Consider the following 16341-nt stretch of genomic DNA (forward strand, 5'->3'; position numbering starts at 1 on the left):
GCCCCAGTCACATGAGCTAGTGAAGTCTATAATAGACTTACATCACTGTACGAGCTGTGATGGAATAAGCTGGTGTCTATCCGTCTCTCACACAGGTGCAGAATGCTGTTGCATTGGAACTGAAATGATGTGTTTGGGTGTAGGCTGTGTTGTTGTGCTATTGTGGGCCGATGTTGTGACTGAGAGACTGGAGGTCACAGTTTTAGAAAAAGCCCCTTGTTGATTCTGTTCTGTTCCACATCCTGTTTTAACCAGCCATAGGTTGGTAGAATCTAGAATATGTCACTGTGAGCTCTTAGTCCTAAAGTGTGTGTGTGTGTGTGTGTGTGTGTGTGAGCTGCTATGGGGTGTTTAGTAAGGCGATACTTCCTCCATACCAGATGTGTCAGTGTTCCAGCCGAGTCTCTCTCCATACCAGATGTGTCAGCCGAGTCTCTCTCCATACCAGATGTGTCAGTGTTCCAGCCGAGTCTCTCTCCATACCAGATGTGTCAGTGTTCCAGCCGAGTCTCTCTCCATACCAGATGTGTCAGTGTTCCAGCCGAGTCTCTCTCCGTACCAGATGTGTCAGTGTTCCAGCCGAGTCTCTCTCCGTACCAGATGTGTCAGTGTTCCAGCCGAGTCTCTCTCCATACCAGATGTGTCAGTGTTCCAGCCGAGTCTCTCTCCATACCAGATGTGTCAGTGTTCCAGCCGAGTCTCTCTCCATACCAGATGTGTCAGTGTTCCAGCCGAGTCTCTCTCCATACCAGATGTGTCAGTGTTCCAGCCGAGTCTCTCTCCGTACCAGATGAGTCTCTGGCTCCTTCTGCTGCAGCACAAACAGACATTTTCTTATGGATGGAAAATGTTTTACCTCAGACGTAAAGCACTGCAGGGTGTAGCCAGCTAGGGTGTGACTGACAACTCTGTGGTTGTAGGAAAACATTCCTACGCCATTGCCCCACATACAGCCTTATTCTAAAATGGATGAAATAGTTCTTTCCCCTCATCAGTCTACACACAGTACGCCATAATGACAAAGCAAAAACAGGTTTTTAGACATGTTTCTACATTTAATTATTTTTCATTTTTTTTAATATCACATTTCCAGAAGTATTCAGACCCTTTACTCAGTACTTTGTTGAAGCATCTTTGGCAGCGATTACAGCCTCAGGTCTTCTTGGGTATGACGATACAAGGTTGACACACCTGTATTTGTGGAGTTTCTCGCATTCTTCTCTGCAGATCCTCTCCAGCTCTGTCAGGTTGGATGGGAAGTGTCACTGCACAGCTATTTTCAGGTCTCTCCAGAGATGTTAGATCGGGTTCAAGTCTGGGCTCTGGCTGGGCCACTCAAGGACATTGAGACTTGTCCCGAAGCCACTCCTGCGTTGTCTTGGCTGTGTGCTTAGGGTCGTTTGTCCTGTTGAAAGGTCAACCTTCTCCCCAGTCTGAGGTCCTGAGTGATCCGGAGCAGGTTTTCATCAAGGATCTGTCTGTACTTTGCTCCGTTCATCTTTCCCTTGATCCTGACTAGTCTCCCAGTTCATGCCACTGGTACCCTTCCTCAGATCTGTGCCTCAACACAATCCTGTCTCGGCGCTCTACGGATAATTCCTTCGACCTCATGTCTTGGTTTTTGCTCTGACATGCACTTTCAACTCTGGGACCTTATATAGACAGGTGTGTGCATTTCCGAGTCATGTCCAATCAATTGAATTCACCACATGTGGACTCCAATCAAGTTGTAGAAACATCTCAAGGATGATTAATGGAAACAGGATGCACCTGAGCTCAATTTCGAGTCTCATATAAGGTATTTGTTTTTTTATTTTAATACATTTGCTAAAATTTGTAAAAACCTGTTTTCGCCTTGTCGTTATGGGTTATTGTGTTTAGATTGATGAGGAACAACATTTATTTAATCAATTTTAGATTAAGGCTGTAACGTAACAAAATGTGGAAAAAGTTCTCCCTTGGCTTGCCCCCCAACCGCAAATCTGTCTAGCATCGGATTACCAATCTTAACCTGAACCATTAGAAACTAATTTAACCACAGATCTAGGATCAGGTTTGCCCAATGTTAACCTTAACAATTAGAGGGGTTTTGTCTGTCTCAGGTAAGGAAGGGTGTGGTTCTGTTATAGACAGACTCAATCACCACACTGTTTTGTGTTACCGTAGCAACAGAGAAAGGCTGATGTGGATATTAGTGTTTGTCACCTGTCTTTGTGTTCAGTGTGAGAACGGTGAGAGAAAGGTGTCTTATCCCTTGAGTTAGCGCTGATTGTCTCTGATGTGTTGACATGAACTGTGTTGCCAAGGAGATGGCAACAATGACATCACAGCCCGGATTCACAAAACCTTCTTAAGAAGAAATGTCTTTCGTCCTTCACTATAGACTTATGAAGAAAGTTAAGTCAAGTTGCTATTCCCCAAAAAGGTTCTTGGAAATGGTTGTGCATTATTTCTTATACTTCTCCTTAAGAAAAAAGTTGAGGAGAAATTGGTTTCTTGAAAGTAAGGATGTTGAATTTCTTATTGTTTTGTACATCTGATCTTCAGTGGAATCACATCACTATGGTTACGCTAGTTTACTGTGAACCTCACCTCAGAGTAGTAGTGACATGCGGGGCCTCAGAGAGATTGTCTGGATGACAACACAACAGCTGCTGTCAGTCAAATTACCTTTTGTTAGAAAAAGGGTGAGAAAATCCCATAAAAAATGACTACCTTGTAACCTGAAAGACGTCGTTGAGACATTCTCCAAAATAACAACGTTCACTCCTTCATCTGTTGTTTGTATTCAAGGAATGTGCCTTGTCTTTAAAACTAGGTCTACTTGTGTGTGTGTGTGTGTGTGTGTGTGTGTGTGTGTGTGTGTGTGTGTGTGTGTGTGTGTGTGTGTGTGTGTGTGTGTGTGTGTGTGTGTCAGAACATAATACTCTCTGTCAGAGAAGGGAAAGGAGGATACCTAGTCAGTTGCTTAACTGAATGCATTCAATCAAAATGAGTCTCCGTCATTTAAGAACACAGAGGTGCTGGTCGGGGAGTCACAATGGACTACAGCACTCTGGACTACAGCACTCTGTTAACACACACATAACACACTGTCTCGTTGACTTTACTAAGGAGGAATCCCCACTGTTTGACACATTACATCTTGTTAGCTGTAGCTGCAGGCTTAGCTCAATGAAACAGACGTTAGCTTTCTTAATGTCTTTTCTGACCTGTGGGAAGAGAGGAGAGGAGACATCCTCCTCCTCCTCCTCCACATTATAACAGACAGAGACATCTCCCCCCTCCTCCTCCTCCTCCTCCACAGTATAACAGACAGAGACATCTCCCTCCACCTCCACATTATAACAGACAGACATCTCCCCCCTCCTCCTCCTCCACATTATAACAGACAGAGACATCTCCCCCCTCCTCCTCCTCCACATTATAACAGACAGGGACATCTCCCTCCTCCTCCTCCACATTATAACAGACAGACATCTCCCTCCTCCTCCTCCACATTATAACAGACAGAGACATCTCCCCCCTCCTCCTCCTCCACATTATAACAGACAGGGACATCTCCCTCCTCCTCCTCCACATTATAACAGACAGGGACATCTCCCTCTTCCTCCTCCACATTATAACAGACAGGGACATCTCCCCCCTCCTCCTCCTCCTCCACATTATAACAGACAGACATCTCCCTCCTCCTCCACATTATAACAGACAGGGACATCTCCCTCCTCCTCCACATTATAACAGACAGAGACATCTCCCTCCTCCTCCTCCACATTATAACAGACAGAGACATCTCCCTCCTCCTCCTCCACATTATAACAGACAGGGACATCTCCCCCCTCCTCCTCCTCCTCCACATTATAACAGACAGAGACATCTCCCCCCTCCTCCTCCTCCACATTATAACAGACAGACATCTCCCCTCCTCCTCCACATTATAACAGACAGGGACATCTCCCTCTTCCTCCTCCACATTATAACAGACAGGGACATCTCCCTCCTCCTCCTCCACATTATAACAGACAGAGACATCTCCCCCCTCCTCCTCCTCCTCCTCCTCCTCCACATTATAACAGACAGGGACATCTCCCTCCTCCTCCTCCACATTATAACAGACAGAGACATCTCCCTCCTCCTCCTCCTCATTATAACAGACAGAGACATCTCCCTCCTCCTCCTCCACATTATAACAGACAGGGACATCTCCCTCTTCCTCCTCCACATTATAACAGACAGGGACATCTCCCTCCTCCTCCTCCACATTATAACAGACAGAGACATCTCCCTCCTCCTCCTCCACATTATAACAGACAGGGACATCTCCCTCCTCCTCCTCCACATTATAACAGACAGAGACATCTCCCTCCTCCTCCTCCACATTATAACAGACAGGGACATCTCCCTCTTCCTCATCCACATTATAACAGACAGAGACATCTCCCACCTCCTCCTCCTCCACATTATAACAGACAGAGACATCTCCCTCCTCCTCCTCCACATTATAACAGACAGGGACATCTCCCTCCTCCTCCTCCACATTATAACAGACAGAGACATCTCCCTCCTCCTCCTTCACATTATAACAGACAGGGACATCTCCCTCTTCCTCATCCACATTATAACAGACAGAGACATCTCCCACCTCCTCCTCCTCCACATTATAACAGACAGAGACATCTCCCTCCTCCTCCTCCACATTATAACAGACAGGGACATCTCCCTCTTCCTCATCCACATTATAACAGACAGAGACATCTCCCACCTCCTCCTCCTCCACATTATAACAGACAGAGACATCTCCCTCCTCCTCCTCCACATTATAACAGACAGGGACATCTCCCTCTTCCTCATCCACATTATAACAGACAGAGACATCTCCCACCTCCTCCTCCTCCACATTATAACAGACAGAGACATCTCCCACCTCCTCCTCCTCCACATTATAACAGACAGAGACATCTCCCTCCTCCTCCTCCACATTATAACAGACAGGGACATCTCCCTCTTCCTCATCCACATTATAACAGACAGGGACATCTCCCTCCTCCTCCTCCACATTATAACAGACAGGGACATCTCCCTCTTCCTCCTCCACATTATAACAGACAGACATCTCCCTCCTCCTCCTCCACATTATAACAGACAGGGACATCTCCCTCCTCCTCCTCCTCCTCCACATTATAACAGACCGAGACATCTCCCTCCTCCTCCTCCTCCTCCTCCACATTATAACAGACAGGGACATCTCCCTCCTCCTCCTCCACATTATAACAGACAGGGACATCTCCCTCCTCCTCCTCCACATTATAACAGACAGGGACATCTCCCTCTTCCTCATCCACATTATAACAGACAGAGACATCTCCCACCTCCTCCTCCTCCACATTATAACAGACAGAGACATCTCCCTCCTCCTCCTCCACATTATAACAGACAGGGACATCTCCCTCTTCCTCATCCACATTATAACAGACAGGGACATCTCCCTCCTCCTCCTCCACATTATAACAGACAGGGACATCTCCCTCTTCCTCCTCCACATTATAACAGACAGACATCTCCCTCCTCCTCCTCCACATTATAACAGACAGGGACATCTCCCTCCTCCTCCTCCTCCTCCACATTATAACAGACCGAGACATCTCCCTCCTCCTCCTCCTCCTCCTCCACATTATAACAGACAGGGACATCTCCCTCCTCCTCCTCCACATTATAACAGACAGGGACATCTCCCTCCTCCTCCTCCACATTATAACAGACAGACATCTCCCTCCTCCTCCTCCACATTATAACAGACAGGGACATCTCCCTCCTCCTCCTCCTCCTCCACATTATAACAGACAGAGACATCTCCCTCCTCCTCCTCCTCCTCCTCCTACACATTATAACAGACAGACATCTCCCTCCTCCTCCTCCACATTATAACAGACAGGGACATCTCCCTCTTCCTCCTCCACATTATAACAGACAGACATCTCCCTCCTCCTCCTCCACATTATAACAGACAGAGACATCTCCCCCCTCCTCCTCCTCCACATTATAACAGACAGAGACATCTCCCTCCTCCTCCTCCACATTATAACAGACAGAGACATCTCCCACCTCCTCCTCCTCCACATTATAACAGACAGAGACATCTCCCCCCTCCTCCTCCTCCACATTATAACAGACAGACATCTCCCTCCTCCTCCTCCACATTATAACAGACAGAGACATCTCCCCCCTCCTCCTCCACATTATAACAGACAGAGACATCTCCCCCCTCCTCCTCCACATTATAACAGACAGAGACATCTCCCTCCTCCTCCTCCACATTATAACAGACAGAGACATCTCCCTCCTCCTCCTCCACATTATAACAGACAGAGACATCTCCCACCTCCTCCTCCTCCACATTATAACAGACAGAGACATCTCCCTCCTCCTCCTCCTCCTCCACATTATAACAGACAGGGACATCTCCCTCCTCCTCCTCCTCCTCCACATTATAACAGACAGAGACATCTCCCCCCTCCTCCTCCTCCACATTATAACAGACAGACATCTCCCTCCTCCTCCTCCTCCACATTATAACAGACAGACATCTCCCTCCTCCTCCTCCACATTATAACAGACAGAGACATCTCCCTCCTCCTCCTCCACATTATAACAGACAGGGACATCTCCCTCCTCCTCCTCCACATTATAACAGACAGAGACATCTCCCCTCCTCCTCCTCCACATTATAACAGACAGACATCTCCCTCCTCCTCCACTGCAGTGTGGAGACTATTGTTACATAACCTGGCTGCCATGGCAACGCGAGGATCATCCTCCCATCCTCCCTACAGCTCGGTTGTCATGGTGAACCTGGCAGTGCGGCAACGAGGCTCTTATTTTTTTTCTGTCTCTCATTCAGTGTGATGATGTAATAGAGAGGCTGTTCTGAGAACAGATGGATGGTGTTCAGTCCCTACTGCAGGTCATAGATGGGTTGTAATATTTCTGTTTGTTTTGAAGAGGTTCCTACCTTAGTTCTCTTGGTATTACTTCCTTAGGTGTCTTGGTATTACTCCCTTAGCCCTCTTGGTATTACTTCCTTGGTCTTCTTTGTTAGGAAGTAGGATGTAAGATGTTGACCCATATAGTGATTATAGCCTATCACAGGGCAGGAGTATGCCTCCTCTCTCTCTTTTGCCATCTCTCTCTCTCTCTCTCTCTCTCTGTCTCTGTCTCTGTCTCTGTCTCTGTCTCTCTCTGTCTCTCTCTGTCTCTCTCTGTCTCTCTCTCTCTGTCTCTGTCTCTGTCTCTGTCTGTCTCTCTCTCTCTCTCTCTCTCTCTCTCTCCAATTCAAGGGTCTCTCTTTTGCCCTCTCTCTCTCTCTCTCTCTCTGTCTCTGTCTCTGTCTCTGTCTCTGTCTCTGTCTCTGTCTCTCTCTCTCTCTCTCTCTCTCTCTCTCTCTCTGTCTCTCTCTGTCTCTCTCTGTCTCTCTCTGTCTCTCTCTCTCTCTCTCTCTCTCTCTCTCTCTCTCTCTCTCTCTCTCTCTCTCTCTCTCTCTCTCTCTCTCCAATTCAAGGGTCTTTATTGGCATGGGAAACATATGTTTACATTGCCAAAGCCAGTGAAGTAGATAATAAACAAAAGTGAAATAAACAATAAAAATGAACCGTAAACATTACACTCACAGAAGTTCCAAAGGAAAAGAGACATTTCAAATGTCATGTGACATCGATATACAGTGTTATAATGATGTGCAAATGGTTCATGTACAAAATGGAAAATGAATATGGGTTTTATTTCCAATGGTGTTTGTTCTTCACTGGTTGCCCTTTTCTTGTGGCAACAGGTCACAAATCTTGCTGCTGTGATGGCACACTGTGGGTTTGTTTTGTAATTCTTTGTGGATCTGTGTAATCTGAGGGAGATATGTGTCTCTAATATGGTCATACATTTGGCAGGAGGTTAGGAAGTGCAGCTCAGTTTCCACCTCATTTTGTGGGCAGTGGGCTCATAGCCTGTCTTCTCTTGAGAGCCATGTCTGCCTACGGCGGCCTTTCTCAATAGCAAGGCTATGCTCACTGAGTCTGTACATAGTCAAAGCTTTCCTAATGTTTGGGTCAGTCATAGAGGTCAGGTATTCTGCCACTGTGTACTCTCTGTTTAGGGCCAAATAGCATTCTAGTTTGCTCTGTTTTTTTGTTAATTCTTTCCAATGTGTAAAGTAATTATCTTTTAGTTTTTCTCATGATTTGGTTGGGTCTAATTGTGCTGCTGTCATGGGGCTCTGTGGGGTCTGTTTGTGAACAGAGCCCCAGGACCAGCATGCTTAGGGGACTCTTCTCCAGGTTCATTTCTCTGTAGGTGATGGCTTTGTTATGGAAGGTTTTGGAATCGCTTCCTTTTAGGTGGTTGTAGAATTTAACTGCTCTTTTCTGGATTTTGATAACTAGCGGGTATCGGCCTAATTCTGCTCTGCATGCATTATTTGGTGTTCTACGTTGTACACAGGAATTTTTGCAGAATTCTTCATGCAGAGTCTCAATTTGGTGTTTGTCCCATTTTGTGAATTCTTGGTTGGTGAGCGGACCTCAGACCTCACAACGATAAAGAGCTCTATAACTGATTCAAGTATTTTTAGCCAGATCCTAATTGGTATGTTGAATTTTATGTTCCTTTTGATGGCATAGAATGCCCTTCTTGCCTTGTCTCTCAGATATTTCACAGCTTTGTGGAAGTTACCTGTGGTGCTGATGTTTAGGCCGAGGTATGTATAGTTTTTTGTGTGCTCTAGGGCATTTGTATTTGTGGTCCTGGCGACTGGACCTTTTTTTGGAACACCATTATTTTGGTCTTACTGAGATTTACTGTCAGGGCACAGGTCTGGCAGAATTTGTGCAGAATATCTAGGTGCTGCTGTTGGCCCTCCTTAGTTGGTGACAGAAGCACCAGATCATCAGCAAAACAGTAGACATTTGACTTCGGATTCTAGCAGGGTGAGGCCGGGTGCTGCAGACTTTTCTAGTGCCCGCGCCAATTCGTTGATATATATGTTGAAGAGGGTGGGGCTTAAGCTGCTTCCCTGTCTCATCCCACGGCCCTGTGGGAAGAAATGTGTGTGTTTTTTCCTATTTTAACCGCACACTTGTTGTTTGTGTACATGGATTTTATAATGTCGTATGTTTTACCCCAAACACCACTTTCCATCAATTTGTATAGCAGACCCTCATGCCAAATTGAGTCGATGGCTTTTTTGAAATCAACAAAGCATGAGAAGACTTTGCCTTTGTTTTGGTTTGTTTGGTTGTCAATTAAGGTGTGCAGGGTGAATACGTGGTCTGTTGTACGGTAATTTGGTAAAAAGCCTATTTGACATTTGCTCAGTACATTGTTTTCACTGAGGAAATGTACGAGTCTGCTGTTAATAATAATGCAGAGGATTTTCCCAAGGTTACTGTTGACACATATTCCACGGTAGTTATTGGGGTCAAATTTGTCTCCATTTTTGTGGATTGGGGTGATCAGTCCTTGGTTCCAAATATTGGGGAAGAGCTAAGGATGCCAGAGCTAAGGATGATGTTAAAGAGTTTTAGTATAGCCAATTGGAATTTGTTGTCTGTATATTTGATCATTTCATTGAGGATACCATCAACACCACAGGCCTTTTTGGGTTGGAGAGTTTTTATTTTGTCCTGTAGCTCATTCAATGTAATTGGAGAATCCAGGTGGTTCTGGGAGTCTTTAATAGTTGATTCTAAGATCTGTATTTGATCATGTATATGTTTTTGCTCTTTATTCTTTGTTATAGAGCCAAAAATATTGGAGAAGTGGTTTACCCATACATCTCTATTTTGGATAGCTAATTCTTCACGTTGTTGTTTGTTTAGTGTTTTACAATTTTCCCAGAAGTGGTTAGAGTCTATGGATTCTTCAATTGCATTGAGCTGATTTCTGACATGCTGTTCCTTCTTTTTCCGTAGTGTATTTCTGTATTGTTTTAGTGATTCACCATAGTGAAGGCGTAGGCTCAGATTTTCCGGGTCTCTATGTTTTTGGTTGGACAGGTTTCTCAATTTCTTTCTTAGATTTTTGCATTCTTCATCAAACCATTTGCCATTATTGTTAATTTTCTTCAGTTTTCTATTTTAGATTTTTAGATTTGATAGGGAAGCTGAGAGGTCAAATATAGGGTTAAGATTAAGATTTTCTACTGCCAAGTTTACACCTTCACTATTACAGTGGAACATTTTACCCAGGAAATTGTCTAAAAGGGTTTCTTTGGCTTTGATGCCTCATGATTGAGTATTGCTCTGTTCAAGTAGACTGTGATTTTGCTGTGGTCTGATAGGGGTGTCAGTGTGCTGACGGTGAACGCTCTGAGAGACTCTGGGTTGAGGTCAGTGTTAAAGTCGTCTACAGTACTACTGCCAAGAGATGAGCTATAGGTGTACCTACCATAGGAGTCCCCTCAATGCCTACCATTGACTCTGTACATACCCAGCGTGCGACAGAGCTGCAGGAGTTGTGACCCGTTTTTGTTGGTTATGTTGTCATAGTTGTGCCTAGGGGGGCATATGGGGGAGGGAATACTGTCACCTGCAGGCGGGTGTTTGTCCCCCTGTGTGCTGAGGGTGTCGGGTTCTTGTCCAGTTCTGGCATTTAGGTCACCACAGACTAGTACATGTCCCTGGGCCTGGAAATTATTAATTCCCCCTCCAGGATGGAGAAGCTGTCTTCATTAAAATATGGGGATTCTAGTGGGGGTTATAGGTAGCACACAGGAGGACATTATTCTCTGTTAAGATCATTTCCTTTTGAATTTCTAGCCAAATGTAAAATGTTCCTGTTTTGATTAATTTAATGGAGTGAGTTAGGTCTGCTCTATACCAAATTAGCATAGTCCCTTCCCTGTTTCACACCTGGTAGTTTGGTGGATGGGACTACCAGCTCTCTGTAACCTAGAGGGCAACCAGTGGGTCCGTCTCCTCTATACCAGGTTTCTTGCAGGATGACTAGTCCTAGACTAGTCACCCCCGGTCTCTTTTCTCTCTAGACTAGTCACCCCCGGTCTCTCCTCCTCTAGACTAGTCACCCCCGGTCTCTCCTCCTCTAGACTAGTCACCCCCGGTCTCTCCTCCTCTAGACTAGTCACCCCCGGTCTCTCCTCCTCTAGACTAGTCACCCCTGGTCTCTCCTCCTCTAGACTAGTCACCCCCGGTCTCTTTTCTCTCCTCTAGACTAGTCACCCCCGGTCTCTCCTCCTCTAGTCTAGTCACGTTCACTCTCTCCTCTTCTGTCTAGTCACCCCCAGTCTCTTTTCTTTCAAGCATGGCCTTCACCCCCCCTTTCCTTGTTCCTTCATTCTGTCTCTCTCTGAGGACTCCTTGGCTGTTGCATGTTTGATGAGGTTCATGAAAGATGCAGAGTTTCCATTGGCTTGAGATGAGGCTAGTAGGGTGACCCATGTAGTTAACAGGCTGTAAAGACATATACACACACACACACACACACACTTATATACACACACATATACACACACACACACACACACACACTTATATACACACACATATACACACACACACACACACACACACATACACACATATACTCACACACACACTTATATATACACACACACACACACACACACACACAGAGACAGACATATACACACACCCAAACATGCACACAGACACACACAGCCCCTTCCTGTCTGTGCCATATCAGTAGATTTAACTGTCTGGGGGATGAAGGTCATGTTTCATGTGTGACATGTCTATTCTCCCTAAATGAACAGGAGCAGAGGAACACACACACACACACACACACACACACACGGCTGTTGTCACTAAAGAAGAGCGTCGGAGAGACGCAGGAGAAGCCTACCTGACCACCTTAACCCAATCCCCCAACGGACATTAACATTTCAGCAGAGCATTTATCTGACACCTAAACCTTTCTCCGACCTACCTGGACAGAGTCACAGCTTACCTGATAGTTTTACCCTCCTTACCAAACACCCAGACTATTGACTTAGGGTGGAGCTTTGACGGAAGGGCATTAACATCCTAAATGGATCTGAACCAAAATGGATGCATCTAAGGGAAGATGAAGAGGACTTTCTCACAACATATTTAGCGATGGAGAGGAAGATAGGAACACTATGATAAACACCCCCAAGCTGGTGTGTGTGTGTGTGTGTGTGTGTGAGAGAGAGTGTGTGAGTGAGTGACCAGACGACCAACCGGTTTAAACATTGAGGAGACAGAGAGGAGTCACAGACCAGACGACCAACAGGTTTAAACATTGAGGAGTCAGAGAGGAGACACAGACCAGACGACCAACAGGTTTAAACATTGAGGAGTCAGAGAGGAGACACAGACCAGACGACCAACAGGTTTAAACAGAGAGAAGACACAGACCAGACGACCAACAGGTTTAAACATTGAGGAGTCACAGAGAGGAGACACAGACCAGACGACCAACAGGTTTAAACATTGAGGAGTCAGAGAGGAGTCACAGACCAGACGACCAACAGGTTTAAACATTGAGGAGACAGAGAGGAGTCACAGACCAGACGACCAACAGGTTTAAACATTGAGGAGACAGAGAGGAGTCACAGACCAGACGACCAACAGGTTTAAACATTGAGGAGACAGAGAGGAGTCACAGACCAGACGACCAACGGGTTTAAACATTGAGGAGACAGAGAGGAGTCACAGACCAGACGACCAACGGGTTTAAACATTGAGGAGTCAGAGAGGAGTCACAGACCAGACGACCAACGGGTTTAAACATTGAGGAGACAGAGAGGAGTCACAGACCAGACGACCAACAGGTTTAAACATTGAGGAGACACAGACCAGACGACCAACAGGTTTAAACATTGAGGAGACAGAGAGGAGTCACAGACCAGACGACCAACAGGTTTAAACATTGAGGAGACAGAGAGGAGACACAGACCAGACGACCAACAGGTTTAAACATTGAGGAGTCACAGACCAGACGACCAACAGGTTTAAACATTGAGGAGTCACAGACCAGACGACCAACAGGTTTAAACATTGAGGAGACAGAGAGGAGTCACAGACCAGACGACCAACAGGTTTAAACATTGAGGAGACAGAGAGGAGTCACAGACCAGACGACCAACAGGTTTAAACATTGAGGAGTCAGAGAGGAGACACAGACCAGACGACCAACAGGTTTAAACATTGAGGAGTCACAGACCAGACGACCAACAGGTTTAAACATTGAGGAGTCAGAGAGGAGACACAGACCAGACAACCAACAGGTTTAAACATTGAGGAGACAGAGAGGAGTCACAGACCAGACGACCAACAGGTTTAAACATTGAGGAGACAGAGAGGAGTCACAGACCAGACGACCAACAGGTTTAAACATTGAGGAGACAGAGAGGAGTCACAGACCAGACGACCAACAGGTTTAAACATTGAGGAGTCAGAGAGGAGTCACAGACCAGACGACCAACAGGTTTAAACATTGAGGAGTCAGAGAGGAGTCACAGACCAGACGACCAACAGGTTTAAACATTGAGGAGTCACAGACCAGACGACCAACAGGTTTAAACATTGAGGAGTCACAGACCAGACGACCAACAGGTTTAAACATTGAGGAGACAGAGAGGAGACGACCAACAGGTTTAAACATTGAGGAGTCAGAGAGGAGACGACCAACAGGTTTAAACATTGAGGAGTCAGTGAGGAGTCACAGTTAAATAAAAAGGTTATAGTTGTGGTGGGAACGGGGAAGCACTGAGTACTGTCTCTCTCTCTCTCTATCTCTCTCTCTCTCTATCTCTCGCTTCCTCTCCCCCTCTCACTCTCTCTCTCTCTCTGTCTCTCAATCTCTCTCCCCTCTCTCTCTCTTTCTTCCCTATCTCTATCTATCTTTCTTTCTATCTCTCGCTTTCTCTCCCCCTCTCACCCCCCCCTCACACCCTCTCTCTCTCTCTCTCTCTCTCAATTCATTTCAAGGGCTTTATTGACATGGGAAACATATGTTAACATCGCCAAAGCAAGTGAAATAGATAATAAACAAAGTTAAATAAACAATAAAAATTAACAGTAAACCAACATTACACTCACAGAAGTTCCAAAAGAATAAAGACATTTCAAATGTCATATTATGTATATATACAGTGTTGTAACAATGTACAAATGGTTAAAGTACAAAAGGGAAAATAAATAAACATAAATATGGGTTGTATTTACAATGGTGTTTGTTCTATCTTTCTCTCTCGCTCTCTCTTTCTCCCCCTCTCACCCCCCCCCTCTCTCTCTCTCTTTCTCCCCCTCTCTCTCACGTGCTGCATGTTTAATTAGTGTGATTGTGTCATCTATTCTGTCTGGTCCACAGGTTTCTGCTACAAGGTTTCATTGTGTATGACAGTGGAGTGAATAGGGATTTGATACGCTGAGTTTTCATATGAAACACACACACACAGCACAATCATTAGCAGGGTTGAAGAGTGGGTTAGGGGCAGTGGAGGGGGTTCTGAAGCCTAGTTGCCCATCCAGTCAATACAGTCCAATGTAAAGTGAATGCACCACTACCCAGGCCTCAGATCATACATAATGAACACAGATTAGACCCAGCAAACACACACACCGTCTCAGAGCTGAGCTCGTTCACCTTGCACGGCCTCCCACATGATGGACACACACTGTTTCCCAGGCTAGCATCAACCTCTGTGATCTCTAAGGATGGCTGAACCTGACAGTGTTGTGGTTCATGGTTGGGTCACCTGACAGTGTTGTGGTTCATGGTTGGGTCACCTGACAGTGTTGTGGTTCATGGTTGGGTCAACTGACAGCAACATGGATGTTGGCTGGGTCAACTGACAGCAACATGGTTGTAGGATGGTTGGCTCAGTGGTTGTGACATGACTGATATGATGACAGAGGAAGTTGGATGAACTGCAGCTGAACCACAACCTAAACTGGTTTCAGAAGCTTCTGGGTTGAATCAATGTCTCAACAGTTCATTCAGTAACAATTTGCAACTGTTTTCCAGGGAGTCCTGGGATTCATATATATTTATCCTAATGTATTGTTGAATATATTGTCAGGGAAATGTACTAATGAATGTTTTGCTCTTTGTCTCTGGCAGATTGGTGCTTATGACCAACAGATATGGGAGAAGTCTGTTGAACAAAGAGAAATCAAGGTAACCGTTTGGATTTAGGTCCAATCAGAACACTTTGTCATCTTCTACATACTTATTTTGTCTCCTTTTATCTTTCTCTACCCTTTTCTGGATCATTGTATGAGTGTCTTCTGTCTGTCTCTCTCTGTCTGTCCTGTCTGTCTGTCTCTCTTTGTCTGTCCTGTCTCTGTCTCTGTCTGTCTGTCCTGTCTGTCTGTCTCTCTTTGTCTGTCCTGCCTGTCTGTCTCTGTCTGTCTGTCTCTGTCTGTCTGTCTGTCTGTCCTGTCTGTCTGTCTCTCTTTGTCTGTCCTGTCTGTCTGTCTCTGTCTGTCTGTCTGTCCTGTCTGTCTGTCTCTCTTTGTCTGTCTGTCTGTCTGTCTCTCTTTGTCTGTCTGTCTGTCTCTGTCTGTCTCTCTCTATTTCTCTTTCTCTCTCTGTCTGTCTGTCTGTCTCTCTCTCTCTCTCTTTGTCTCTCTCTCTCTCTCTCTCTGTCTCTATTCTGTCTGTCTGTCTGTCTGTCTCTGTCTGTCTGTCTCTGTCTGTCTGTCTTTGTCTGTCTCTGTCTGTCTGTCTGTCTGTCTCCTCTCTTTCTCTGTCTGTCTGTCTCCTCTCTTTCTCTGTCTGTCTGTCTCCTCTCTTTCTCTGTCTGTCTCGCTCTCTTTCTCTGTCTGTCTCTCTGTTTCTGTCTCTCTCTCTCTCTCTCTCTCTCTCTCTGTCTCTCTCTCTGTCAGTTTCTGACTGTGCCATCAGTGCCGTCATGTTTTCAGTTGACTTTCTCCCCTCTTGCTGGTGCCGTTTGTCTTTCTTTGTCTGTCGCCCCCTCCTACATGTGCAGTTTATTAGACTGGTGAGTACTGCAGCACAGGAAGTCAGATTGAAGTCTGACTAGATTGTGATTTGTTGAGTTGGTTTGTTTCTATGTTTGTTCCTGGCCTGCTTCTTAACCCCTGATTGACTGGCTGACTGACTAGCTGGCTGACTGACTGGTTGACTGGTTGACTAGCTGGCTGACTGACTGGTTGACTAGCTGACTGGTTGACTAGCTGACTGGTTGACTAGCTGACTAGCTGACTGGCTGACTAGCTGACTAGCTGACTGGTTGACTAGCTGACTGGCTGACTGGTTTGCAGTTGTGGCAAATTAGCATTGGAGTGGGCCAGTGGGTGTGGCCAATGGCGCAGCTTCTGACTGAAA

The 16341-nt window shown here is 45.7% G+C and overlaps 1 protein-coding gene across 50 annotated transcripts in view; it reads left to right on the forward strand.

Annotated features, from left to right (window-relative positions):
• LOC110499727 (protein PHTF2) overlaps positions 1-16341 on the forward strand; it is a 105148-nt gene that overhangs the window by 54347 nt on the left and 34460 nt on the right. For all 50 annotated transcript variants that reach the window (XM_090228715.1, XM_090228699.1, XM_090228668.1 and 47 more), the window contains one exon: positions 15112-15168. In XM_090228715.1, the coding sequence (XP_090084841.1) occupies positions 15112-15168 (57 nt within the window). The remainder of the gene's footprint in view (positions 1-15111; positions 15169-16341) is intronic.

Source organism: Oncorhynchus mykiss, unplaced genomic scaffold (assembly GCF_057628025.1).
Source record: "Oncorhynchus mykiss isolate SJ-2025 unplaced genomic scaffold, ASM5762802v1 scaffold96, whole genome shotgun sequence".
Lineage (NCBI taxonomy): Eukaryota > Metazoa > Chordata > Actinopteri > Salmoniformes > Salmonidae > Oncorhynchus > Oncorhynchus mykiss.